We start from the raw sequence: 26,986 nt of genomic DNA, 5'->3' as shown, positions 1-26,986 counted from the left end.
GATAGAACATGGATGGTCAGGCACGTGTGTATGACATGGGCAAGGCTAGGACCCTGAAAAGGAGAGGGAAGTTTCTAGATTGACCTGTATTGGTTGTGTTCCATAGGGCTGGGGGTACTTCCTGAAGCCTCAGGAGTATGGAACCAACAGTCTAGAAAAAGGCCTTTATTGTCCCTGGATGGAGGGCAGGGTCAGAGGTGACTGACATCACTGTAGATGATGGGTTGGCGGCTGCGACAGTTCATGAGGGCTGTAAATCGTGAGATGTCCGAAGGCAGGTCAGGTTCTGAACGAGGTGGGCATGATAGCCGCTTTCCTGCCATAGCTGTCCGGCGAGCTCTGGCCAGCCGACGCCGTAGCTGTTCAGAGAGGCCAAGCAGGAACTGAGGGGGTCGAGCACGGGCTCGGGGTATGCCACCATCGCTCCCCTCACTGGCTGCCTCAGGCAGCTCCATCCAGTTGTGAACCAAATCAGCAAAACAGTTATCCCCTAGCACCAGGGGCTGCCGACTGCGGCCCCTGTTCAACAGTGCTGCTGTCCAGTCCTCTGCTTCCAGCCCCTGCCAATGTTCCAGGCAAGCATCCGGAGTGGACTTGGGCCGAGGACGGTGGGCAGGTGGTATGCCGGTTACAGTTGCCCTGCTACGCAGGGGGAGGTCACTGACTGAAAAACGCTGGCTATGAGGTGGCCGTCCTGAGGGTTCTTGGCGCCGGGGTACAGACAGCTCTTCCTCTCGCCATGTACTGCCTGACACTTCTGAAAAACCAGAGTCCCAGTCTAGGGCATGTTCCCTAGGGCATCGCAAGGATACACCCTTGTCTTCAGCTACCAAGGATTCCTCTTCCTCCTCTTCCACACAGCAGACAGAATCCTCATCCAGAGCATCTGAGGCCCTGAACTGGCGGTTGGGCTGTACACTTGGATCACTTTTGGATTTGGGTTGCAGTGGGCCAGACATTGGAGGCGAGCCTGTGTCCCGACCGCACAACTGAAGGGAAAGAGAGAGCAGAAGTAGGCGAGGGGTTGCTTATCACCCCTTAGTGTCTGACCAGGCCAGGCCTGAACAGAGTGTTCAAAAGGACTTGGAAGCCTCTGGGCAGCAAGGCAGAACTGTAAGCACAGGGCCCACATGGGGGCACTGGCACTCGGGGCTCATGTGGCTCCCATCCGCAGAGCTGGTGGCAGTCCTGCAGGCTGCAGCACGCAGGGCTGGGCAAGTCAGCACGCGCCACCGGGGCGGGCAGGCAGGGTAGAGGAAGGAGGTGTAGGCCAGCCTGTGGTAGGGGATGTCCACAGCAGCACAGCACTTCTTTAGGCCCTTGGTACTCCCTGTCAGTCTCCAAAAGAAACCTCTCTCCCGACTATCCACCCCCGCCGCCGCCGGCAGGACCAGCTGGGCGCCTGTTACCTGATGCCCAGAACAGCTCCCAACCGTCAGAAACCCGAAGCGGGCCATCTGGGCCATCTGCACCGCGCTGCCCTGCCCCCATCCTGACTCGGATGGGCACCCGGAGCCCACTCCGTACCCGTTTGTTGTTTCAGCCAGGCGGCAGCCACGCACGCAACACACATCCTCACAACCACACCCACTCCAAAGCCTCACCAGTTCCCAGCGGAGCTGGCTCAGGAAGCTGTCAAGTCGAGCGCTGTGCATGTTGGTGCTAGTGCTGTAGTCTCTCCAGGTGCTTCAGCTTCTTCTCGATCACCCGCGAGAGCAGCGCAGAGTGGGCCGGATCGGCCCGCCAGCGGCGTCCTCACCCTTGCCTTACTCCCAGGCTCCTCGCTCTTGGTAGCTGCCGCCCCAACATCTGGCAGCCGCGCCCCGCCCCGCCCCCGGCTCCCTAGCCAATGGAGGCGGGGCGGGCTGAAGATGTCCTACCCCTTCCAGCCCCGCCCTCCAGGCCCGTATTGCTGAGGAGTGGGGGCTGTAGCACCTCGGGAGACACGATTGCGTCTCAGGAGCCCCTGATGACTCAAAAGGTTTAGCTGACATATGACCTCCTCCCACCCCTGCGCGTTCGTCCATTGGTCTCCGCTTTTCAATTTGTCCCCTGGTGAGATAGCGGTGTGTAGTACTGGGGCCCGGATGCGATGCCCACGTGTGGGCACTGCTCCGGATCGTCTGACCTGACGATATTGTGGCCACTCGGGGTCTGTCAAGGCTGGCCCTGACAATCCCTGAAAATGGTAAGACAGATTCCGCCTGGTGACTACTCTGCTTAGACACTTAAAGCAGCCAGTAAGGGAAGGGCCATAGCTAAATCCCCTCCGGCATCCCTCTAGCCTGGTCTGAGCTGAAGTAGGCTGGACCGCCCTCTAGTGGGGCTGGACTACAGTCTACATCCGCACTCACCATCACCATCAGCCAACAGGTTGGGTGCAGGAATGGAAAAGAAAAACTGCTCTTTGGCCAGAATATTCAGAGCCTTTCCCCAAAGGCCATTTCCATAAGCAAAGGTAGATTCTGATACAGCCTTACCTGCAGGCAGGAAAATACAGGAGAATGAGGGAAATAAGTTCAGTTGAGGGATAGGACTCTAAAAGATGTTTGCTGAGTGGGTCTGTGGTGGCGCATGCCTTTAATCCCAGCACTCCGAAAGCAGAGGCAAAGTGGATCTCTGTGAGTTCGAGGCCAGCCTGGCCTACAAAGTGAGTTCCAGATCAGTCAGGACTGTAACACAGAGAAACCCTAAACAACAAACAAAACAGAACAAAATCCCACAAAGATGTGGCTGACATTGATGTGCAACCCGATTCAGTTCATTTAAGTCCAATGAGGAGGGACATTTTAAACCGAAGGGTCTGCCAATGTAGAGGACATTGAGGGACAGCAGCTAGGCAGAGCAAACTAAGGAAGACACAGATGTATGTGACGGTGGGCCAGGAGTCTGTGAATTAAGGAAAGAAGGAATCAAAACCAAGCTTTCAGTATCCTTGGGGGGGGTCTCTGGGTTTGGGTTTATTTTTGGTGCCATAAGAAGCATGGAACTTTATCAGGAGATAACCAGTGCTGGTTCCTGTCAGATTCAGTTGTTTTGGGAGAAAGACTCTATAATCAGAGTGGAGGCTCTACTCTTTATCCCCGGTAAGACTGTGTATGGAAGCCTAGTTCGGGGCCCACAGAGTAAAAAGAAGTGTCGTTCTAGAGCAGTGGTTCTTTTTTTGGGAGGGGGTTGAACTTTCAAGACAGAGTTTCTCTGTAACTTTGGAACCTGGCCTGGAACTCCCCTCTGTAGACCAGATTGGCCTGGAACTAACAGAGATCCACCTGCTCCTGTCTCCCGAGCACTGGAATTAAAGGTGTGTGCCACTACTGACAGGCTTGTTTTTTGAGACAGGGTTTTTCTGTGTACCCCTGGCTATCCTACAATTCTGTAGACCAGGCTGGCCTTGAACTCAGGAATTTGCCTGCCTCTGCCTCCCAAGTTCTATGTGCCACCACATGCCTTAACTATTACTTTGCTACTGTTATGAATCATAATATAAATATATGATATGAGTCATCCAACAGGGTCATGGCCCACATGTTGAGAACCACTGTTCTAAAGTATGTTTTGGAACTAAAATCTAGTCTGACTGATGTATAGATGCAGGTAGGGAAAGAACATTAAAGCATGGATTCCAAATTTCCAGCATGGACAGCTGACTGGATGAAACCACCATTAAAAACATCCAGTAGGTTGGTCTACATAATATTTCAGGATAGCTGGTGCTTGAGATAGCTCAGTTGTTAAGAGCACTAGCTGCTCTTCCGCAGCACCCTGGTTCAGTTCCCAGCAACCACGTGGCAGCTCACAACTATCTATAACTCTAGTTCCAGGGCATCTGGTGCCCTCTTCTGGATTCTGCAGGCATTGCGTGCACATGCTTCACATACATACAGGTGAAACACACATATGCACCTTAAAAAAATACATTTAAAAAAAATAGATTTGTTGTGGAATATTACTTTAATTAGGTAAATATGTGTTACATTGGTTTATGCTGCAGAATATTACTTTAACTGTGTAAAGGTGAGTTCCATTTGCTTATTAAGCTGCCTTTGTTAAAGAAGTAAAGATGAGTTATATTTGTTTCACCTTGCCTGCGTAAGGCACCTGATTAGTCTAATAAAAAGCTGAATGGCCAATAGCTAGGCAGGAGAGGGGTAGGTGGGGGTAGGGGGGATGGGGGGCAGGGGGTAGATGAGGGAGGGGGGTAGGGGGGTAGGGGGTAGGGGGGTAGGGGGGCTGGCTGGCAGAGAGATTAAGAAGAGAAATCCAAGCTGAAAAAAGGAAGAGGGAGGGAGAGATACAGCTGGGGCCAGAAGCCAGGCAACTGCCAGACATCTGCACAGAGGAGACATACAGAAAGAAACAAAGGCAAAAAGCCCCAAGGCAAAACATAGATAAAGAGAAACATTAAAATAAGAGCTAAGATAAGACGAAACATTCATAATTAATAAGAAGTCTTCATGTCATGATCTGGGAGCTGGTCGGTGGCCCAAAAGAGAAAACCTGGTACGATTTGTCTTGAAAAATAAATAAAATAAATCTTCAAAAAAAAAAAAAGTCTGAAAGACTAGGAGAAAAGGAAATGATCACTGCAGACATGTGAGCCTTGAGGAGATACAGGCTCAGCTGCTAGGACTCTGGTTGTGGAGTCACAAGAGCTAAGCCCTGGGGGGTTGGACTGGGAGGTAAAAGCCCAGGCAGTATTTTAGGTCATGGCCTTCAGGAGGTGATGAGTGTAAAGGAGGAGAGGTGGTGAGCAGTTTTCGTGCCTTAAAACGTTTCTCTGGATGTGGGTAGGAAAGCGAAGGCTGCGAAGAAGCCGGACAAGAGTAGAGAAATGAGATGAATCTGGAAGAGCATGGGTATTTTAGAGCCAAAGGGAGCCAGCATCAAGCACTTTGGAGGAGGGAGGACGAAGAAAGGATGGATGTCTGGGGCTGGGAAACAGCTCAGTCAGTGAAGTGCTTGCCTTACAAGGGTGAAGCCCTGAGGCTACTCAGAACCCATGTGAAGAAGCCAAGTGTGGCCGTGTGAGCAGTGTGAGACAAGCTGATTGCTAAGGTTTCTTAGCAGACAGTCTCGTCTAGCTGATGGTCTCCAGGCCAAGGAGAGAGTCTATGTCAAGCAACAAAACTGAGCAAGGTGAGCAGCTGCTAAGCAATGATACCAGAGACTGACCCCTGGTCTCCACGTGTTCCAATCCAAACACTCACCTTCACGAACACACGGAAGAATAAACTTCTGGTTTGGGACTGCACAGTGGCATGTGCCTGGAGTCTCATCTACTTGGGAGGCAGAGGTAGGAGTAGTCTGGGCAACATAATGAAACCCTGTCTCAAAATAGGGTTGGTGAGATGACTTGCTGGATAAACAAAACAAAACAAAAAAACAAAAACAAAAAACTAAGACCCTGGATTCAATCCCTGGATCCCACAGTAAGAAAGCTGCCTCCTGAAAATTGCTAAAAATTGTCCTCTGACCTCCACACAATGCTATGGCATGTGCCCAGGTTTGCATATACACACCACACACACACTCACATACAACACACACACACACACATAATAAACATCAACAAAATAACAAGACTGGAGAGATAGCTCAGACCTTAAGGACATTTACTGTCTTTTAGAGGGCCTGGGTTTGAGTCTCAGAAACCATATAGTGCTCAAAACCATCTGTAACTCTGATTCCAGGCTTTCTGACATCATCTTCTGGCCTCTGTTGACCCAAGGCATGAATATGATACACGTAATATATGCAGGCAAAACACTCACCATAAAAATTAAAACTAAATATTAAAAAATTAAGTTGGCAAGAGAAAACCACTGATGATTAAGGTCCCTGCCAAGGGCAGTTTTGTGGGGAGAGGAATGAGCCTAACTCATGTGGCTAGAAAAAAATAGATAAAGGGCTAGAGAGAGCAAGTGAAGAAAAGTTTGATAAATGTGTGATGGTATAGACTTGTAATTTTGGCATGAGAGGTAGGAAGTCAGGAGGATAATGAATTTGAGGACACTCTGGACTACATAGAGAGACCTTGTCTCATAAAGATTTTTTAAAATAAAAATATATAATAAACTGAGAAATCTCAAAGATGCTGGCTCAGTAAATCTTAGTCTGCATAGGTTTGTGCAGTTACCTCCCAGATCAATACACAGGACATCTTCAGCCCCTCTCAGAAGCCATCCTTTGTGCCCTCCAGTTGATATTCCCACAAATAACATTACCCTCCCCCCCTTAAGACAGGGTTTCCCTGTGTAGCCATGGCTGTCCTGGAACTCACTCTGTAGACCAGGCTGGTCAAACTCACAGAAGTCCCAGAGATCTGCTTGCCTCTGCCTCCCCAGTGCTGGGACCAAAGGTGTGCACCCAGATCCTGATGGTTACTTTTATTTCATCTACAAAAGATTCCATTTGTTGAATGTAGACAACTTTTGAGAGATTTTCTTGGTGGCTGGACTTAGATTTTATAGGTAGATCGTATTCTGATGGGGAGAGGCAGCTAGAATGCAGACTCTGTGTGGTGGCTGCTCTTGAGGCTAATTTTCCTGGGTACTGTACTTGCTCTGTCTCCAAGGACAATGTGACCAGTTTCATCATCTGTAGCTTGAGTCTCCTCCCCATGTATCCCCTTAGGGTAGGGGTAATGAATGGAAGAATTCACTGGAAACAGCCGAAGATGGGATTTTCCAGCCCTTCCTGGAGCCTGCCAGGATCCAAAGCCATGTCTGCGGTGGGAGGGGCTGGAGTCTGGAGAGCCCGCCTGACAGCCATGTTAAGCTATGTTTAAACAACTAACCTGGCAACAGAGTTAGCCTGACAAACGGCTCCCTCTGCCATCTCCTCAGGCTACCATGGCACTACTCAGGCTCCTGGTGCTTCTTTTTGCTTTACTTATCTCTGGTGAGGAGCAGGTGGGTGGGGGGAACTCCAGTTTTCCAGTGAATTTCTGACCTTTAGCTAAGCTAATGTGGAGGCAGAGGCCGAGGGACCCTGGCCCGTATTCCTTATCTTTGCTGTTTCTTCGACCATGTTCTCTCTACCTGTAAAATGTCAGCTGTGGGAGGCAGGAAGGACTTCGACTCCTTGTCCAGAAGAAAAGATATTGCTATGTTTCTATGTGACTTTCTCCTAGTCCTCCACAGCCTGCCTTGGTCCATAGATATCTCTGAGAGCCAAGGTCCTGGCACCATCCTTCCGCCTTTCTCCTTCAACTGCTCCTCCTACATGCCCACCCTGGAGTTACTCAGTGTGAGACCACCTACTAGCTTCTTCAATAACCCCAGCCTGCACAGGCTTGATAAGGGAATCTATGTGGGAAAGGTAAGGGCATGGGTACAACTAGGGGTTGTGGGGACCAAGGCCAGAAGTGGTGTATAGAGACAGAAAGCCTAGGCCCTGCGTGTTGTTGTCACCCCACCACAGGTGACCTTGAGTAGCTCTGCTAGGCTGGATGCCCTGGCAGTAAACCGCTATGAGCTTCAGCTACAGTACAAATGTGGCAACTTTGTGCTAGCCGGCCCACTCTCCGTTCACGTGCAGCAGGACCCTGATCGTATCCGGTGTGCTGGTCCATTTGCCAGCCCAGGTGAGGCGGGGGGTGGCCGGTTGGGAGAGGAACGGCATGGCCCGAACAGAGCCTCCCTGACTTCTTCTATGGACAGCTGGGGAGTTCATCTATGTGCCAGAGACAGTCACACCTGGGGCCCTGCTCTACACTCTGTTGCTGCCAGGCCCAGGAGTCCAGAGAGCCCAGGTAAGCTCAGAACACAGGGTGGTGAGTGACAGGATGTGGGAGGAAGTCACAGGGAGAGAAATCATAGTTCCTGCCAAGCCAGGCATAGCCTCCAAAGACCCGGAAGTAGACAGTTGAACCGCTGCATGATGCGTGTTCTTGGAGGGGCAGTAAGAGCGGCCTACCCTCCCATCGGTGAGGGCAGTTTCCCTCAGGGACCAAGTCTTCTGAGTTCTACGTGTTCTCAGTTCTCCACGACCATTTTTTAAAATCACCTTTTTAACTCTAGAAAGAACTGTGGGTTCCCCCCCCCCCATTTTTTATTGTGAGTGTATGCACACAGGTATGCATGAGCCTACATGCTGTGGAGTTAGAGGACAACTTCTGGGTGTTAGTTTTCTTCTTCCACTAGGTGGGTTACCGGGGCTAAACGCAGACTATCCCGGCTTGGCAGCAAGGCCTGAGCCAACTCTGTTGTGGAATACTTTAACTAGATAAAGATGTGTTACATTTGTTTATGCTGCAGAATGTTACTTTAACTGTGTAAAGGTGAATTACCTTTGTGTATGCTGCATTTGTTTAACCATGTAAGGGTGTGTGTTTAATTATGTAAAGATGTGTTACATCTGTTTCATCTTGCCTGCCTAAGGCACCTGAAGGGCCTTAATAAAGAGCTGAATGGCCAATAGCTAAGCAGGAAAGAGGGCAGGTGGGAAGGCGGGGAGAGAGAATAAATAGGAGAAGTTTGGGCTCCAGAGAGAAGGGAAGGACAAGAGAAGTAGGAGGAGAGAATGAGAGACTCCTGGAGCAAGAAGCCAGGCACGCACCAGCCAGCCAGACTTAGAGAAGCCACGAAAGTAAGTCATACAAAAGTAAGAGAGGCAAAAGGCAGGTAGAGAGAAACAGGCCAATTTGAGTTAAAAGAAAAGAGCTAGCCAGAAATGTGTCGAAGCTAGGCTAAGCATTCAAAACCATTAAGTCTCTGTGTCATGATGTGGGAGCTGGTTAGTGGCCCAGAAGAAAAAGCCTGGCACACAACTCACAAGGTTTTTGTCATTGTTGTTTGTTTTTGAGATAGCCAAGATTAAATAGACAGATCCTGTCTAAAAGAATTTTAAAAAAAAACAATTCTGGGGCTGGAGAGATGGCTCAGAGGTTAAGAGCACTGGCTCCTCTTCCAGAGGTTTTGAGTTCAATTCCCAGCAACCTCAGGATTGCTCACAACCATCTGTAATGAGATCTGGTGCCTTCTTCTGGCCTACAGGGATGCACACAGACAGAACACTATATACAAAATAAATAAATCTTTTAAAAAATCCTGAAGGGTATTTGTTTTAGCAGAAAGTACTGAGGATCAGAGCCAGAGGTAACAATGGGAGACACTGGGGTAACAAATGAGTGGCAGGGTACAGAAGCGTCCGATATAAGCAGCAGCTTGTTGGCTTATTGAAGGGTGTTGACAGGGAGTACTGGGGCACTAGGGACTGGAGAGGACCACTAATATCTCTCTCCTGTTAGATGAACATAACCAGTGCCCAAGACCCTCCATACTTCCCTGGGCCTTTCTCCATTGATGAGCAGGGATTGCTGCGGGCACCATCCCAGGGCCTCAAAGGTCAAGCTCCAAAGGTAAGCATGGCTTCGGACCTGGGGATAGCTATGGATTGGATAGGGCCACCATATTCTGAAAAATTACTTGTTCTTGGCTACCTTGACTAACGAGTTTGTGTCAGACCACTTGCTGCCTTCGTGTTGACTGTCCTCTCTGTTGGCTTTGTTCTATACTGAGATTTGGAAGTCCAGAATGAAGACAGGCCTATGACTCTGGGATCTCACAGGTCCTCTAACATATAGTGCAGTGTTCATGGCAATCAGACTTGGAGAGAAAACTTTGGGTAAAGTGGCTATGGAGAAGGAAGTTCCCTCTTTAAAACTGTCATTTCTGCAATTCCCTGGGTTCCATCCACACCACCACAAAAACAAACACACTTCCACCTCTTAGTAACTGGCTCTTAGCAACTCTAACCTAATCCACACTTTGACTCAAAAGAATTAGTAGCCCAGAATTATAAAGCTCAAAGGGGTGCTTGTCAGCAGCATAAGTCGTAGGGTTCCTGTGGAGGTCTTGAGGACTAGGAATGGAAATAGCAGTGGACACATAACACGGTTTCCTTCCTGATATATATGCATTTGACAGACCTTCCAGTTGCAGATTTTAGTGTCCTTGGGAAAAGGCCAAAGCTGCAAAGGGATGCTGACAGTGAAGGTTTTGCCTGCGCCCTCCAGCCAAGTCTCCTTCCGGTAAGGCTCCCCTACCCTGGGACCCTGGGGACAGTGGAGGAGTCTGCATCTATCTATCCCCAAGGGAAACAGTTGGGGAAGGCTGCAGGGCAGCTGGAGCATTTAAGTGCCTATAGGAGGAGAGCCCTCTGGAGGCGCCTGGGGACCCTGCTGGAGTGAGCAGGAGCAAGCTGGAGCTAGGTTCTCACTTGGTTCAGACAGAAGGCCCAGAGTATCACCATCCCAGAGGATCTCGTCCCTGGGAGCAAGGTGATTCAAGTCGAGGCTAGGGGATTCAACTTACTCTATGAAATCTTCTCCCCATGGCCCAGCCCATTCTACTCCATTGGACAAGGTAAGGGAAGGATGAGGGTGGGTACTGGGGATGTCTGTAGCTGGGAAAGGGTGGGGCACAGAGGTAACTTCCATCAGAAAGGTTGGGGTTGAAAGCCCTGACCTTAAAGGAAGAGGTGGAAATGATCAGAACCATCTTATCTGCCCGCCCTGGGGCGGACCGGGACTGAGCTGGGGCGGGGAAGAGCTTTGTTTCTTACACCTTCCAGCTGACGGGATAGTGCGGACCACCGTGCCCCTGGATTTGGCTCGCGCTCAGGGCGCCGGGGTCACAAAACTGCAGGTGAGGGCCTTTGAGAAGCTCCGGCCTTGGGCCAGTGCCGAGTTCGATCTCACGGTTAACGTGCGGGCGGTCAACCAGTGGCCCCCACGCTGCCTTCCAGCGCTACTGGTGTGAGTACCTGGAAGTCATGCCAGGGCTGGTTGGGGTGAGATCCCCTGGCTCACCATTGGTCCAGACTCCTGTCTTGCCTCCTGCCGTCCACTCCCAGGACTCAAATCCCAGAGACTGCACCTGTGGGTACTGTGTTGAGCACGCTCACTTGTGTTGACCCAGACTCTGCCAGCGCCCCCCTCAACTACCAGCTGCAGCTCCACAACCCTCCCGACTCTGCCAGCCTCCGTCTTCGTGACAGAGTCCTTGAGGTGCCCAATACCCACTCTTAGATTCCCATGCAGACAAGGTGGGTGGACCGAGGTTGGTTAGCATTGAGACCATGGAGGTGGGATGGAGTATGGTTGTGAAGACAGCCTGAGTCTGGAAAACTGAGTCAAGGTAGGCTATGCGTGGATACCGTGGTTTGAGGTACTATGACTCAGTTCTTGCAGTTGCTGGCTTTATCTTACTCTGGTCCCCTTGGTCAGGTGAATACTACACTGGACTGTGACACTCCTGGGGCCTGCAGCCAGCAGGCAGCTTCCATCTTGGTGTCTGATGATGGTCAGCCCCAGATGACCAGTGAGTGGCCTTTAGGCTTGAACATTCAAGACAGGGCTATTTTGTCCACCCCTTTCTATCCCCAGACATAGATAGCTTTCTTCCCTCAAAAACTAGGTCAGGGTTGTCTCAGTTTAAGATCCCTAGAATGCCTCTTAAGACCCTACCACCACTTCCCAGAAACCTCTCTTTCCAATACAGGGCCATGTTTACTTATTAAGAACCCTAGAGCAGGTCTAGGTACCTCAGGCCAGCTCTTTAACTGCCAAATGGTCCCCAGCTGAGGTTCCGGTACTGGTGATGGTAACACCCGTCAATGAGTTCTCCCCAGCCTGTGTCCCACGCACGTTCCGAGTCCGGGAGGATGCAGGGCCCCATACTCTGCTGGGCTCCATAGTGGGCACGGATATGGATTACCCTCATAACAGCTTTGAGTACTACATCTCTGGTGGACCATCCACCTTTGCTGTGGATCGACTCAGTGGTACTTAAAACCCCCAACGGCTGGGAGGGGAAGGATGGGGCCAGAATTGGCTCTGGAGGCTAAGGCTATGACCATCTCTTCTAGGAGAGCTTCACCTTCAGGGGCCTTTGGACTATGAGCAACAGAGGTTGTACAGGGTCACTATTCTGCTGATTGATCACAGCCAAGACTGTGACCTCAACCACCATCGCTCAGGTTCATGTACTATAACCATTGAGGTTGAGGTAATGACCTCCAAGGCCTGGAAAAGGCAAACTTCCCTCTGACCTTCCGCTTGCTTTTCCATGCATCTCTCCTCTCTCTCTCTCTCTCTCTCTCTCTCTCCTTCCCTCCATCCCTCCCTCTCTTCCTCCCTTTATTTTTTTGGTTTTTCAAGACAAGGTTTCTCTGTGTAGTCCTGGCTGTCCTGGAACTAGCTTTGTAGACCAGGCTGGTCTCAAACTCGGAGATTCACCTGCCTCTGCCTACTTGAGTGCTGGAATTAAAGGCATGCACCACCGCTGCCCAGTGATGTCTCATATGCACTGGTCTGTGGATAACATTACCACCTGTTGTTTGCCATCTAGGTTCAGTGTTTTCAAAGAAGGCTGAGGGGCTAGGCTAGGCTGGGAGTTTGAGGAACTGGCTGTAGTCACTCCTAATGTGGTGGCCTTTCTCCAGGATGTGAATGATCATGCTCCCGAGTGTGAGCCTCCATTTCAGGAACTCACCATCTACACTCCCCTGGGTCATAGCATGGAGGTGACCAAGGTGTCATGCTGGATCCCTCAGGAGCCACAACGTTCGGTGCTCTCCTACAGCATCGTGGGAGGTGTGAATATGTGGGGGCCACTAAGCTGTTGGTGAGGGTCAGGCTATCGTAGTGTAACTCCTTCTTCTCCTACCACTCTGCTTCCAGGGAATAGCCAGAACCGGTTTAGACTGCAAGGGAGCGTCCTGATGCACAATGACACTGTTTTGGGGCCTCCATGGCCAGAGCAGCCCTGCACCTATGAGCTATTGATCCATGTTGCTGATGTGGGCCCTTCCATCCCCCACCTCAGCACCACAGCTACCATCATTGTGCATCTAGCTCCTTGGAGGGCCAGCACGGTGGCCACCAGCACCCGCAGAAGCACAGTGAGGGGGTTCTCAGGCCCTTGGGGGTGGGGAGAGAGGATCTTGAAGGGTGAAGATACCTGGTTTTTTTAGATGGAATTACAAGAGAAGACATTTGGAGGAAACTGCTGGGTGCAGAAAATAAATGTGGGGTGTGAAATACCCCACTCGATAGAGAATTTGCAAGCCAGACTGTCAAAGGCAGTGGTGAGTCTGTGGCCCTCCTTTCAGGTGTCCTCAACAATGACACCCCTGATTGTGACAGATGTAGAGGCTTTCTGGAAGCCAGAGCCTTGGTTTGTGGCAGTGCTGACAGCGACGGGTGCAGTTCTCCTCCTGGCTCTGGGCTGGCTCCTCAGCAGGATCCTACGGGGGTATGTTTTTATCTCTGTGCTTTCTGCTTCCCAGCCTACATACACACACTGGCTGGAATAGGTAATTTTACTCGATATTCGATGACACTGCCAACATTGGTGGACAAACAGATTGAGGAGGGCTGCTGCTGTCTCTCCAGAAGTATTCAGAATAAGACATGGGAAGAGGTCTCCATCATTGGCGGAGTCCAGTTTTGGAACTGGATGAACATAGAAGCTCAGAGCTTGAAATGTACCCATTCCCAACATCCGTTTTCTTATCTGCCCTGCTTCTGCAAATTGAATCTTCCGAGTCTAGGGGTAGGACAGACAACAGTGTGGACATGTCACAAAGGCGCTGGCTGTCCCTAATGTAAAACGACATGATGACACTCACTACTCCTTAGCATCAGCGGCCTGCTATCCTCACTGCTGCTTCCTTCTGGCATTTTAGGTTTGCCCAGTCACTACAGACACCGAACAAACCAGCCAGAGCGCTGCTGCTAAGCAAGTCAGTCTCCTTTGCTTACCTCTATGGGAACCCATCTCCTAAACTTAGGCTGGGACCCAGATTCTTTTATTGTACTTCTACTCTGACTTGCTATAGCATCCAGGGAAATGAAGGTTCCATTGAGAGGCTCATGGAGGCACCAAGAATGGAGATGTCCCAGGTACCCAGAACTTCCATGGGTCTGGTATGCCAGCTCATATCCCAAGTTGAGGGCACAGAGGCTGCTTTAGGGGTACTCCCTGTTCCTGTAAAACTTGCCTTCCCTGTGAGGCTATCCCTGTGAGAGTGCCCACACCACCACCAAGATAGTGGAGGCAGGTGGGCAACCAGCCCTTCCATCTGCTCCCTGTGAGCAAGGTTCAACTCACTGTGCCCTTTTATTCTCTTCAGCAGCATTCTGATGGCAGAGCCCACGATGTCCGTAAGTCTCTACTTTTTATAACTATTCTGTGCTTGGGCCCTCACCCTTCCCCAGAATTTTCTCTTCCCTTTACCCATCTCTCTCTCTCTCTCTCTCTCTCTCTCTCTCTCTCTCTCTCTCTCTCTCTTAACTGCCATCACCAAGCATCCATTATCTACATTTTCATGGACTGAGCTCTTCTCTTACACCCTCCTGTCACCCCCTCACCTTCAGCCAACTTTTGTCAAGAACCAATGGGGCCAGATGACGCAGACCTGGTCTTGTCCCAGCTCACAGTGGGAGGGAGACGGTGGTAAGGGGAGAGCTCCCTAGATCTTCCAGTTTCACTGGTAAAATTGTAGCAGAGTAATCTGCCGTTAGCTGCTGTAGGGGAACTGGTATCCATTGGCTCGCTGTTCACTGGAGTGGAACCTCAGGGCTCTTTACTGAGAAGGGAAGGAGGAGATAAGTTGGGTCCCTGGGGAAGGGGTGATGACATTGCTTAAGACAGTGGTCGGTCCCTTCTCCCCTCCTCTCTCCTGCTCATCTGGGCTCAGGCACAGGGAGAAATTACCTGTTCAACACGCGCACCGGAGCCCGGCGTTGGCTCTAAGGCCAAGCAGCTGCTTCACTCTGTGTGACTCCCCTCTTCACATGGCCATAGCCTGCATTTCCAAGTCAATTTAGTAATAAAGATTACAGACAGAACACTACCCACCTTTTGTAATCTTTGTGGGGAGCTCTGACATCTGTTTCCTTGTTCTTGGAGAAAGTGCCACCTCCTTGAGGGCACCGTACGGAACAGGAGGTTATTTCTCTTTGAAGAAGTGAAGCATTGTCCAATGCTCTGACAGCAGACGGACACTCTGCAGAAGAGGCTCTTTGTCAGCAACTGAGGGCTTCCAGTTGTCTGTCTACTTGGAGATTTGCTGCTGCTTGTTTTTTTTTTTTTTTTGTTTTGTTTTGTTTTGTTTTGAGACAGGGTCTCACTGTGTAGCCCTGGTTGGCCTGGGGCTCTCTATGTGGACCAGGCTGGTTTCAAACTCACAGCATCCACCTTCTGCCTCCTTAGTGTGCTGGGATTAAAGGTGTGTGCCCCCATACCCAGCAAGTCTTAGGTTTTTTGTTTGTTTCGGTTTTTTTGAGACCGGGTTTCTCTGTAGAACAATCTTGGAGATCCTTGAACTTGCTTTGGAAACCAGGCTGGTCTCAAACTCACAGAAACCCACCTGCCTCTGCCTCCCAAGTGCTGGAATTATAGGCACATGCTGTCATGGCTGGCTTGACGTTAGTGTTCATGCATATGGCCGCTAGAGGGCAGCCTCAAGTATCACTTCCCTAACCCTTGCGATAGGGTCTCTCACTGACCTGAAACTCACCAAGGCAAGGCTGGCTGACCAGTGAGGCCTTGGGGACCTGCCTGTCTTCCTTCCCTAGCACTAGGATTACAAGTGAGTATCATCATGCCTAGTGTTTGCTTTTAAAATATACTGTAGATTCTGGAGCTCTCCCTCTTCAGCTCAGTGTTTTTGGGTTTTGAAGGTCCTATCAGCTCTTATGGGCAGCTTGTCAACTTTGGGCAGAGGTTTTACTGGGAAGGATCTGGGATTTCCACATGAAGTTAAGGGGTTGGGGGAGATGTGGGAATCAGTGCTTAGCTGGTCGTGGAGGGGTCGATGAAAGCCTCTTTCCGATGGTAATTTCCATGACTTCATATCCATTTCCACTGATTCTGTATTGCTTAGCTCTTTCTGTGCTACTCTAGGTTGCACATAGCCAGGGGCTTTGTAACAGCCCGAAAAACAGATTTTCCTGTGTACAATGCTGACCCCATGTCCAAACTGGCACGATGTTTGTCTTTAAGAGTACTTGATATCTGAGTAGAGGCTATACTTAACTATTATCTTCAAGTTACCTCAATCTTCCTTTTGTCAAATCTGTGGGGCTGAACTCTTTGAGAATTGGACAATCTCCATTCTGAGGCCAGTTATAGTACCCTAGGCCAAGCGAGGGAGAGACCCTCTGGAAAGACGCTCCTGTGGTCTTATTTTGGAGATAGGGTCTCAATGCAGCCCTAGCTGGCCTGGAACTTGCCATGTAGACCAGGCTATCCTCAAACCCAGAGATTGGCTTGTCCGTACCCCTGGAGAATGAAGGTGTGTACTACCATGTCCTGCCCAAGAAAAAGTCTCTAAACATTTTTATGTGTGCATATATGCCACATGTGTGTTGGTGACTGCCCACGGTGTTGAGATGTGTTGGGTCTTATGAAAGTGGAGTTACAGACTGCCATGAGCTGCTTGGTATGGGAGCTGGGGGCAGAACTCGGGCTGTCTTGAAGAACAGCAAGTGCTCTTAACCTCTGAGCCATCTCTCCCACAAACACTCATTATGGTGTTTCCATCAAAGCAAGAACGTTAGAGGCTTCAGGCCCAGCAGCCTGAGAATGGCTATAGGAGGCTTTACCCCAGTACTTGGCTTATTTTAAGAGCTTATTAAAATTTCCTCTTGTTCATCCTCATTTTATAGACAGGACAACCAAGATTCAGAAGCTAACTCTAGAACTCAAAAGTTCTAGAGTTAACTAGTCAGGACATGTGGGTGTGGGACCAGGTGCTGTGGTGCCCTTGGTATCTTAACCTTAAGTCCTGGAGAACAAGGGATGGCCATCTTTGTAGAACTCAATAGTTTGCCTTGGACACAGGTCATAATAGCCAAAGGCAAACGATACTGTCATAGGAACTTAACGGATGCTCTGGGGCACTGTGTGTTGAGACCTTGTCCCTGATACAGATTTAACTCTATGCAAAATGAACGGGGGAAAGGGGAAGCCAGAAACAGAGAAGGTAGCACAGAAGGCTGTGGCTGGGAGACGCTTCGAAAACACTGGTTAACTCTGGAGCTAGAGGAGGTGAGGTGCCCATCACACCACCACTGCCTAAGGCTGTGTGTTTTGACCTTGGCTCAACATCTCTTCAGCGCCTCAGTTTCCTCATCAGTGAACTAGGGTAGATTTCAACTACAGAGGCAGGCGACAAAGCAAATACCATACCGTTGACATTCCCTAAGTGTGTGCAAGAAGTATGATAAATGCTGCCAGCTCAAAACCGAAAAGGTTGCGCAGGTGAGAAAAGCAAGGGCGCTCTAGCCTAGCCCATCGCCAGCAAAAGCGCCACCGCCAGCAAATCTGAGGACAGCGCGCATGCGTCAACGCATGCTGTCACAGTCACGTGCCCCAGGCATTCTGCACGAGAGGCCCACTCTGACAGACGGAGCAGTTGACGAATCGGCGGGGAGAACTCCTGCAGGTATCGGGAGGACCGGCTGTTGATTGGAGAGGACCTCAGGCAGGGGCGGGTTCCTCGCTGTCCTTGGTTACTATGACGCCCGGCCCCCGCCCCCTCGGCTGGCCGCCATCTTGTTGTTGATCCGTACCCAGTGGGCAGCGCCAGGAGCTGGACCGAGCGGCCGGTGCGGGGCCGCTGCTGCGGGGCTCAGCCACCTGCGCTGTCTGCCAGGGGGCGGGACGAAACCTGGAGGCCCGGGGGGCCCAGCTCCCGTGGGGAGCCTTGGGCGCCCGCTGCCCGGGTCCGGCCGGTGAGTGACAGGCGTCGGGCCAAAAGACCCGCCCGACACCCACGGCTAGGGTGGCGGCGGGCGCGGGGTTGGAGCAGGCGCGCGTAGGGCAGGGTCGGGACTTAGGCCGAGCATCATTGGAACATCATCCCAGAATCCTGGTTGGCCTTCTGCAGAGCCTCCCAGATGCTGGCACGGAGGCTGGGAGGGCAGCCCGGGTGGAGGTCGGAGAACCCACCCTGTGCCCAAGGACCAGCCGGCAGAATAGCGGGAAACCTGTCTTTCCGACTAAATCCCTGGGTGCCGCCGGCTGAGACGTGGTCACTGCTCGCTTGTTCTCCGGTAACGTTCCTCCAAACCAGTGATAAACGTGCGTCGCTCTTAGATACCACATTCCTGCGAGTAATTTTTTTTTTTCAGGCCGCTTGAGACTAAGATTAGAAGAAACAGGCCTAAAATGCCTTATGACCCAAGCAGGTTGGTATTAGGGCCCTGTGGTTTTGGTAGGGCCTGTCTGTCTCTGCATGGAGAGACCCCTTGGAGCCTTCTGTGCTCTTCCGGACTGTATACTGCTTCTTGGAGAACCTGGTTAAATGTCCATAATGGCTGAGTTTTATTTGGGGGTATAAATTCTCTGGTGCTTGACCACCACCACTTTTTCGAATGTGTTTTAAGGAGGATAAGGATGGTGATTTGGTTAATTTTTTTTTTGTCTCCTAAAGAGATAGTACGTTAGAAGTATTTTAGGATTACTAAAAATATTTTTATTATGGATGGTCTTGAACTGTCCCATTAACTTTTTAACAGAACTGAAACCGGGTATGAGAGCTCATGCATTCGACTGAGGCAGGAGGATGGCCTGCAATGATGCAAGACCCTGTCTCGAAACAAAAGCAGTGCTAAATGTTGCTGATGTGAAAACAGCCTGACAGGCCTGTTCCTTACAATGGAGGTGGGGCTTGCCATCCCCAGAAAAGGCCCTGACTGCTCTAACATTCTACCCAGGGTCCCTTAGCTTCTCCACACAGGTGTCTTGTATGTTGTCATCGTATGAAACCTACAATAGATGAATAAGGAGGTTAAGCAGGCAATACTCTTCATTTCTGTTAGGCTGTCACATCTGAATACTTATTTTTGAAAGAAACCAGCACTCCCTGGTCTGGAGGTACCTTTGGAAAGCCAGGGCAGAGGCGTGTGTGTGTGTTGCTGTTTGCTGCTATTATACTTGTGATGAGAGAGAAGTTGAGTAGTATTGTTTATTTCATGGCCCTTCCACAGGGCCATTTTTTGAATGATTAATAGCCTTAGTGAAATAGTTTCTTGGGTAGTTATTAAAAGGAGTGAGATACTAAAATAGTAGCTTCTCAAAGTGTGTCGTACCCAGCCCCCCAAACTCCCATAGCTTTTATTTACTTATTTTTGGAAGGTAAATCAGTCACAGGGTTAATTTTTGCTGTTTGTGCTAAAATCACTAACCCTAAGTTAGACTCTTATCATCTCATTTTGGGTATCGGATCTCTTAGTGATGTAGAAGGAGTCTATTAATCAAGAGTCAATTAATTGACTTTTAATCAAGAGTCAATTAATTGACTTCTGCATACAATCTCAGGGAGTTTGAAGGCCCATTAAAACTCTCCTTGCCTAACCCTATGTTAGAACTGCTGTTCCAAGGAAATTAGAATACATGAACTTTCAATATCTTTAATATTTGTTTTATGCTTTGTTTACTAGATCATTAATACTTATGAAAATGATATGATGCTTGATTCAACAGTTACCCAAAGACAATAGCGTTATTTCTATGCTGGGTATTTTAAATGCTGCATCTTAAAGGCCATTTTTATGGTAGTAGGTCCTCTATCTTCTTTGTGTTTGTATAATTCATTTGTAAACTTCAGCACTTTAGGTATGTTTGATTTGGTTTGATTTGGCTTTTCAAGACTGGGTTTCTCTCTATAATAATCTTGGCTGTCCTGGAACTAACTCACTCTGTAAACCAAGCTGGCCTCAACCTCAAACTCACTGAGATCTGCCTTTCTCTGCCTCCCAAGGGCTTGGATTAGGTGTGGCCACCACTGCAGGGCCACTTTAGGTCTATCTATTTATTTGCTTAAGCTTTTTGAGACAGGGTTTCTCTATATAGCCCTGGCTGTCCTGGAACTCACTCTGTAGAACAAGATGGCCTCTGCCTCCTGAGTGCTGGGATTAAAGATGTTGCACCATCACTGCCTGGCTCACTTTAGGTTTTTTGAGATCATGGTCTTTGTGAATCTCAGGCTGTTCTGGATTTCAAGTGTACATACATCTGGCTTAGCATTTTCTTTGTTTTTCTTGAGATGTTCTTAACATAGCCCTGGCTGTCCTGGAACTCACTCTGTAGACCAGGATGACTTCAAAGTCACAGAGATCCACCTTCCTCTGGCATGGACTGGGTTAGCACTTTTAAACTATAAGGAGCAGCTAGATACACAGATGGTGGCTATTCTACACTGGAGACAGGAAGATAGATCTCCGAGTTTGAGGCTACCCTGATCTACAAATCTAATTATAAGACAGCCAGGGAGGGCTACACAGAGAAAGCCTGGGGCAGGGTGGGGGGTAGGGGGAGTTGGGGGGGAACACACACGGATAGACAAGATTATAGGATGCGATCTGAGGTCTTAATGTGGCATCCCAGCCAGCCCCAGCCCACCTCCTTAGGTTTTATCTTTATCATCCACTAACTAAACAGCTTCCTCATCATTCTATATGTATTTCACTCTCCAGTTCCTCTTGACTTGCTGAATCCCATGACCTTTGCCCTTTGCCCCTTTTAGGATTCTCTTTTCCTTCATCGTTTATCTCCAGCATTCAGTTCAAGTCCTCCTAGATTTATAAAACATTTCAAGCATTTGATTCCTGGAGCATATTCCACTCCCTTTGAACTGCAAAAGCATTAAACAAGTACAACCTAAACAACAGAGTAGGATTTGCTCTGCTTTTTGTGCTGTACTTGTGTGCATATACATGTTTCAGAGAGTTAGAAGTCAGAGGATAATTCCTCTCCCTTTACCGGGGGTTTCAGGAATCCAACATTGTTGTCATGTTAGCCCCTGAGCCTTATCCCCTGAGCCATTTTGCCAACCCTGTTTCATTTTTTGAGACAGACTATTGCTATGTAGCCTAAGGAGGCCACCAACTTGTTTTGTAATCCAGGTTGATATGTAACTCTTAATCTTATTCTCAATGTGGCTAGAGAATGACTGCCTGACCCTGACTACTGAAGAGCCTGCTCCTATCTTTTATACTTCCAGTGCTGGGATTAAAGGTGTGTGGTCCCAGGTGCTGAGATCATCTTTGTGTGAGCTGTTTCTCCTTAGGACTGGATCAGTTATGTGTAGATCTTCATGGCCTTGTACTCACAGAGACTCGCAGAGATCGTCTGTCTCTTAATCCTGTGTCCTAGGATTAAAAGTGCGTACCACCATCTCCTAGATCTGGCTGCTGGAATTAAAGGTGTGTGCCTGGCTTCTATAGTTTGTGGCAGATACAGCATAACAGAAGGTGGAGGACTTCAGCATATGCACAACCTCCCCCAATACCCACCCAGAAAAAGTTCTAGGGGGAAAACTGTTCAACAGTTACAGCACTGACTGCTCTTCCAGAGGCCCAGATTCAGTTCCCAGCACCTACATAGGAGCTCAACAACCACCTGTTTACAATTCCAGTCCCAGGAGATCTGACCCGCTCTTTTGGCCTCTTCTAGCCTCTGGTCACTACATACATATGATGCACAGACATTCAGGCAAAATACCTATACAAAAAACAAAACCCTTAATTTCAATAACCCCCATGTTACTGTATACATACAAATGTTTTAGTGGTACAGTAACTGCTTTCTGGCAGGGACACCTTTTTGTCTTTTTGCACTTGAATTTTGATGAACTAAATGTTTATAAAGGTATACTAAATTTGTCTGAGTTGGAAGTGAAATATAATTACACAGGGAAGTGAAAGGGAGTGGACAAATAGAAATGGCAATTTGGTGGTCATGAGTCGCCACCTATTCACACCTGAAGTGCTTGCACTGTTTACTCTAGCGTATGTGGATTCAGGCCCAGCCTCTGTATTAGAACTTGCCCCAGACTCAGAACTAAGCCCTTGGGGTGTGGGGGAGCGCCTGTCTCAGCAGGCAGGGCCTGTGTGGTCTGCTCCCTTCCTGGCTAATGCCAGTCTTGGCTCTTAGGAAATGTGTTGGCTGAATATAGTGGTGTTGATAGTCTTAGATCCTCTTCTTGCTTAGGACTTCCCTCTCCCCGTCCTTTGCCTGCCACTAGGAGCAGTGACAGGCAGAGCTGGGGGGAAGGATTCCATGGTACCCTCCCTCTCCCTCTCTCTCTCTCTCTTTCTCTCTCTCTCTCTCCCCTTCTTGGCTTGGAGCAAGAAAGCAGTTGGGTATTTTGTATGTTTGTGACATTATGCTGCTGTTGTAGGTTTCTTTTTATTTTCTGAGGTAAGGTCTTACTGTAGTTCAGACTGGCCTGGGAATCACCATGTAGCCTAGGCTGGCTTCACTCTCAGTGATCCTCCTGCTGTAGGCCCCCAAGTGGTGATACTTAGAGGAATGAGCCATTATGTTTAGCACAGACACACCTCAACTCCCTTTCTAGTATCTTCTTTTAGACAGGTTGTCATTGTGGCCCTGGCTGGCCTGGAACTCACTATGTGCATTTGGAGGTTAGAGTACAACTGTCCGGATCATCTCACTGCTTCCCCCCCTTCTCTTCTTCTCCCCTCCCCTCTTTTGTCTAACAGTCCTGGCTGTCCTGGAACCCACTTTGTAGACCAGATGGCCTCCAGCTCAGAGATCTACCTGCTTCTGCTTCCTGATGCTATACCACTCTACCTGGCATGCAGGTGTTCCTCCCTCCCTCCCTACTTACCTACCTACCTGCCTACATGCACACACACGTGTACATACATACACATCAGTTTTTAAAAAAAGAAAAGAGCCGGGTGGTGGCGGCACACACCTTTAATCCCAGCACTCAGGAGGCAGAGGCAGATCTCTGAATTTGAGGCCAGCTTGGTCTACAAATCGAGTTCCAGGACAAACAGAGCTACACAGTGAAACCCTCTCTTGAAAACAAGCACTCTAATTGTTGATCCATCTCTAGCCTGTAGATAAGAGTCTTAGATTTGCTGTTATGGTTTGAAATTACATAGGTTTGAAATTGAATAGGCTTCTGAATTTCTGAACCCATTTATAAAAGTTTTATTTCTAGAGCTATTCCTGTTTATTACATGAAAGGGGAGAGTAGACTAGTGGAGTGGGGCTAGGACTGGGCGGTCTCTGTCTCTGAAGGAACTTTTTTCATTTTATTTTATGTATGTGGGGAGGGGGACCGCACATGCTATGTTGTACATGTTGAGGTCAGAAGACAATTTGCAGGAAGTACTTCTTTTTGTCAAGCGGGTTCTAAGGCTTGAACTCATCATCAGGGTTACAGCAAGTGTCTACCTGCTCAGCCATTTTACTGTCTCCCCCACCACACCGGGTCTCATGTAGCCCAGGCTAACTCTTAATTTCCTGATCCTCCTGCCTCTACTTCTCTACCATACAGATGTGCACCATCCTGCCTGACTAGCTGCACTCTTCATATCTAAAATTTGATGTCAGTTGAGTAAGAGCACCTTGCAGGTGATAAAAATCTGGGTGTATTATGATTGAATAAACAGTTATTAAGCAACATATTCTGAAGCCAAAAACTCATAATGACCATGCTGGTAGGGATGTGGAAAAATTGGAGACCTTTCGTCCCTAGTGATGGGAATGGAAAACAGCACAGCAGCTTTGGAAAACAGTATGGCAGTCTTCCCTCCCTCTTCTCATCCTGCCTCCCCTCTCCTTCCTCTCTGTCTGCGTAGCCCAGCTGGTCCTGAACTCATAATTCTGCTGAGTTCTGGGACTAGAGGCATGTGCCGCCATGCCTAGCTTTAGACAGTAATTGAGTGTAACAAAAGAGGGATGAAGAAGATGGCTCTGCAGTTGAGAGCTCTTGCTGTTTGTTTTTGATTTTTTGAGCTTTGGAGCCTGTTCTGGAACTCACTGTGTAGACCAGGCTGGCCTTGAACTCAGAGATCGGCTTGTCTCTGCTTTTGATTGTTGAGATCAAAAGTGTACGCCACCACTGCCTGACTCTTCTTGCTGTTGTTACAGAGGACCTGAGTTAGGTTCCCAGCACCCAAGTCATGCAGCTTGCAGTTGTGTATAACTCTAGCTCTGACATCTAGAGCCTCTGCAGGGACATACTCACATTCACATGTCTGCATGCAGTACCCGCCCACCCCCTTACCATAATTAAAAATAAATATTAGTAACAAAAGAAGGAAACAACCAGAAATGTCCAACATCATATGAGTAGATAAGTAAAATGTGTTCATACAGTGAATGTTACTCAAAAAAGAAAGGGGGGTGGTGGTGGTGGTGCAGGTGGTGGTGGTGGTGCAGATGGTGCAGGTGGTGGTGGTGCAGATGGTGCAGGTGGTGGTGGTGCAGGTGGTGGTGGTGCAGGTGGTGCAGGTGGTGGTGGTGCAGGTGGTGGTGGTGCAGGTGGTGGTGGTGCAGGTGGTGGTGCAGGTGGTGCAGGTGGTGCAGGTGGTGGTGGTGCAGGTGGTGGTGGTGCAGGTGGTGGTGGTGGTGCAGGTGGTGGTGGTGGTGCAGGTGGTGGTGGTGGTGCAGGTGGTGGTGGTGGTGGTGCAGGTGGTGGTGGTGCAGGTGGTGGTGGTGGTGGTGCAGGTGGTGGTGGTGCAGGTGGTGGTGCAGGTGGTGCAGGTGGTGGTGCAGGTGGTGCAGGTGGTGGTGCAGGTGGTGCAGGTGGTGGTGCAGGTGGTGCAGGTGGTGGTGGTGCAGGTGGTGGTGGTGCAGGTGGTGGTGCAGGTGGTGGTGGTGGTGCAGGTGGTGGTGGTGCAGGTGGTGGTGGTGGTGCAGGTGGTGGTGGTGGTGCAGGTGGTGGTGGTGGTGCAGGTGGAGCAGCAGCAGCAGCAGCACACCTTTAATCCTAGCCCTTGGGGAGGGGGCAGAGGCGGGTGATCTCTGTGAGTTGAAGGCCAGCCTGGTCTACAGAGTGAGTTCCGGGACAGCCAAAGCTACATAACATAGGGAATATGTTTTAAAACAAAAACCCAGTAAACATATACTGGTCTGTATTATATTTGAGCCTCAGAAATGTGTGGAGTTTAAAAACGCAGGTGTCAAAGTCAATTTGTGTGACTGTGTTTCTAGGCATCATCAGTACAAACCATTTGTTGCTTAGGGCTTCCGGGTGGGGAAGTAATAACGAAAGTGCATTGTATTTTTTGAGATAATTAGATGTGTTAAAGTTGTGATAGTTGCATGTTTTTGATACTATACTAGGAGCCACTGAATTGTACAGTATAATGGGTGAATTGTGTGATGTGAGTGATCTCAGTAAAGCTGGTATAGAACATGGGTTGGCTGAGACTGAGATGGCTCATTGGGTAAAGGATTTTTTTTTAAATAATTAAGATTTATTTATGTGTATATATGTATATATGTGCTCTATACTTGAGTGTCCACCTGTATGCCAGAAGAAGGCACCAGATCTCACTTTAGATGGTTGTGAGCCATTATGTGGTTGCTGGGAATTGAACATAGGACCCTTGGAAGAGCTGCCAATGCTCTTACGCTGAGCCATCTCTCCAGCCCAGGTAAAGGTTTCTGCCACCAAGCTTCATGACTCAAGTTCTATCCCCAGGACCCATGTGGTAGAAGGAAAAACCAACTCTTGCAAGTTATCTTCTGTCCTCCACAACTGTGCTGTATGTAGCATGTGCGCCAACACATATGCAAAAACACACAAATAATCTAAAAATTGTTAAAAACCTAATGTTGTTCAGTAAAAAATTATTTAAATTATATTTAAGTGAGAAAGGTAAACTGTGATGTCATTTTTAGTATTTTTGTGTATAAGCAGAATTATTTTATTTTTTGAGACAAGTCCTCACCCTGTAACCCGGCTGGCCTGAAACTCACTATGTAGCCTTCAACTCTTGGCAGTACTCCTGCCTCAGACTCTTGCATTCTGGCTGGAGGTATATATCACTGTGTCTGTGTGGTTTGCTCTTTGAGACAGATAGGGTATTTACTCTGTAGCCTGTATGGCTTTGAACTTGTTGTTACAGTACTATATAGAGTGGTTTCACAGCCCTAAGAAATCCTTTTCCCTACCCTTGGCAATCATTTGGTGGTTGTTTGTTTTGTTTGTTTGTTGTTGTCTTTTAACTGTCTCATAGTTTTGCCTTTTAGAATGTTTCATTGGAAACATTTAGTTGGAAATATATATGTATGATTAGTTTTTATTTTTAGCTGGGCTGGTTGTCAACTTGCTCTGTAGCTGAGCATGACCTTGAACTCCTGGTTCTCTTGTTTCCACCCTAAATGCTGGCATTACAGGTGTGTACCACCATGTGCAGTTGTAGTGTTGGGAATGGAGCCTAGGCTTTCATTTGTGTTAGGTAAGTGCTCTACCAATTGAGCTATACATCCCAGCCCCTTTATGTCCATTTTAGGTGGGCTTCATTCACTTACTAATGTGCATCTATTTTTCTATGTCTTCAAATGTCTGTTTTAGCTTTTTTGTTTTGAGACAGGGTCTCACTATATGGCTCTGGTTGTGCTAGAACTCAGGCTGGCCTAACCTGAACTTGCAGAGATTACATGCTTCTGTCTCCCAACTGCTGGGATTAAAGACATGCACCTCTATGCCCACCATAGAGCCATAACTTTTTACTAGAACAGATACATTTTTTTTTTTCTGGTCATAAATGATTGTGAGCTACCATGTGGGTTCTAGAAACCAATGTGGGCCCTCTGCAAGAGCAGCAAGTGTTTTTCCTTAACTAGTGAGCCAATCCTATAGCCTCTTTGTTTTCTTTTTTGAGGCAGGGTTCTTGTAGCTCAGACTCTGTAGTCAAGAATAAATTTTGGACTCTGATCCTCCAGCCTTCACCTTTTGAGCACTAGGATTATAGTTTTATACCACCATGCTCAGTTTTATGCTATGCTAGGAATCAAACTTAGGCTCTTGTACATGCTAGACAAATAGTCTACCATACTATCAATGTCTTTATTGCCTAAGGAAATATTTTCAACTCATTTTATTAGAAAGGTTTTGCTTGATCATGTATGTTATTAGAGGTTTTCTGAGGGATTTAACCCCACCCTAGAGTTTCTTATATTCCGGTTGTGAGCCTAGCCTT

At 48.7% G+C, this 26,986-nt stretch overlaps 3 protein-coding genes across 15 annotated transcripts in view; 2 read left to right on the top strand and 1 right to left on the bottom strand.

Annotated features, from left to right (window-relative positions):
• Positions 1-150: 150 nt before the first annotated feature.
• Positions 151-2,023, bottom strand: Inka1 (inka box actin regulator 1). The gene is made up of 2 exons (XM_051204662.1): positions 1,605-2,023; positions 151-989 (listed from the first exon to the last, which is right to left on the bottom strand). The coding sequence occupies exons 1-2, from the start codon at positions 1,653-1,655 to the stop codon at positions 192-194; spliced, it is 849 nt and encodes a 282-aa protein (XP_051060619.1). The 5' UTR covers positions 1,656-2,023; the 3' UTR covers positions 151-191.
• A 4,738-nt stretch (positions 2,024-6,761) lies between these two features.
• Cdhr4 (cadherin related family member 4) lies at positions 6,762-15,012 on the top strand. 13 transcript variants are annotated; one of them, XM_051204531.1, is made up of 19 exons: positions 6,762-6,900; positions 7,133-7,320; positions 7,423-7,585; positions 7,662-7,753; positions 9,251-9,361; positions 9,930-10,033; positions 10,231-10,367; positions 10,576-10,759; positions 10,858-11,011; positions 11,231-11,324; positions 11,584-11,787; positions 11,872-12,011; positions 12,448-12,598; positions 12,686-12,906; positions 13,117-13,259; positions 13,693-13,749; positions 13,846-13,909; positions 14,143-14,170; positions 14,919-15,012. In XM_051204531.1, exons 1-19 carry the CDS (start codon positions 6,852-6,854, stop codon positions 14,978-14,980), a joined length of 2,346 nt encoding a protein of 781 aa, XP_051060488.1. In that variant the 5' UTR covers positions 6,762-6,851; the 3' UTR covers positions 14,981-15,012. The 13 variants fall into 13 exon arrangements, 10 of the variants coding, with proteins under 10 accessions (XP_051060488.1, XP_051060481.1, XP_051060516.1 ...); XM_051204524.1 differs by having other exon boundaries at positions 14,140-14,170; positions 14,919-15,008; XM_051204559.1 differs by having other exon boundaries at positions 14,923-15,001.
• A 2,532-nt stretch (positions 15,013-17,544) lies between these two features.
• Ip6k1 (inositol hexakisphosphate kinase 1) overlaps positions 17,545-26,986 on the top strand; it is a 36,316-nt gene continuing 26,874 nt past the window's right edge. Inside the window, exon 1 of the mRNA XM_051204630.1 lies at positions 17,545-17,746. The gene's annotated coding sequence lies outside the window, so the exon portion shown is untranslated. The remainder of the gene's footprint in view (positions 17,747-26,986) is intronic.

The sequence above is a fragment of the Phodopus roborovskii genome, unplaced genomic scaffold (genome assembly GCF_943737965.1).
Source record: "Phodopus roborovskii unplaced genomic scaffold, PHOROB, whole genome shotgun sequence".
NCBI lineage: Eukaryota > Metazoa > Chordata > Mammalia > Rodentia > Cricetidae > Phodopus > Phodopus roborovskii.
Note: the sequence above shows the minus strand (reverse complement) of the source record. Positions and strands in the feature narration are given on the sequence as shown.

Excerpts from the sequence above, each read along its gene's own strand:
- Cdhr4 (XM_051204524.1), top strand. The coding sequence starts at position 6,852 with ATGGCACTACTCAGGCTCCTGGTGCTTCTTTTTGCTTTACTTATCTCT. Across the intron at positions 7,586-7,661 it reads TGGTCCATTTGCCAGCCCAG|CTGGGGAGTTCATCTATGTG; the intron begins GTGAGGCGGGGG and ends TTCTATGGACAG. Across the intron at positions 11,325-11,583 it reads TGGTCAGCCCCAGATGACCA|CTGAGGTTCCGGTACTGGTG; the intron begins GTGAGTGGCCTT and ends AATGGTCCCCAG.
- Inka1 (XM_051204662.1), bottom strand. The coding sequence starts at position 1,655 with ATGCACAGCGCTCGACTTGACAGCTTCCTGAGCCAGCTCCGCTGGGAA. Across the intron at positions 990-1,604 it reads GCCAGCTCCGCTGGGAACTG|TTGTGCGGTCGGGACACAGG; the intron begins GTGAGGCTTTGG and ends CTTTCCCTTCAG.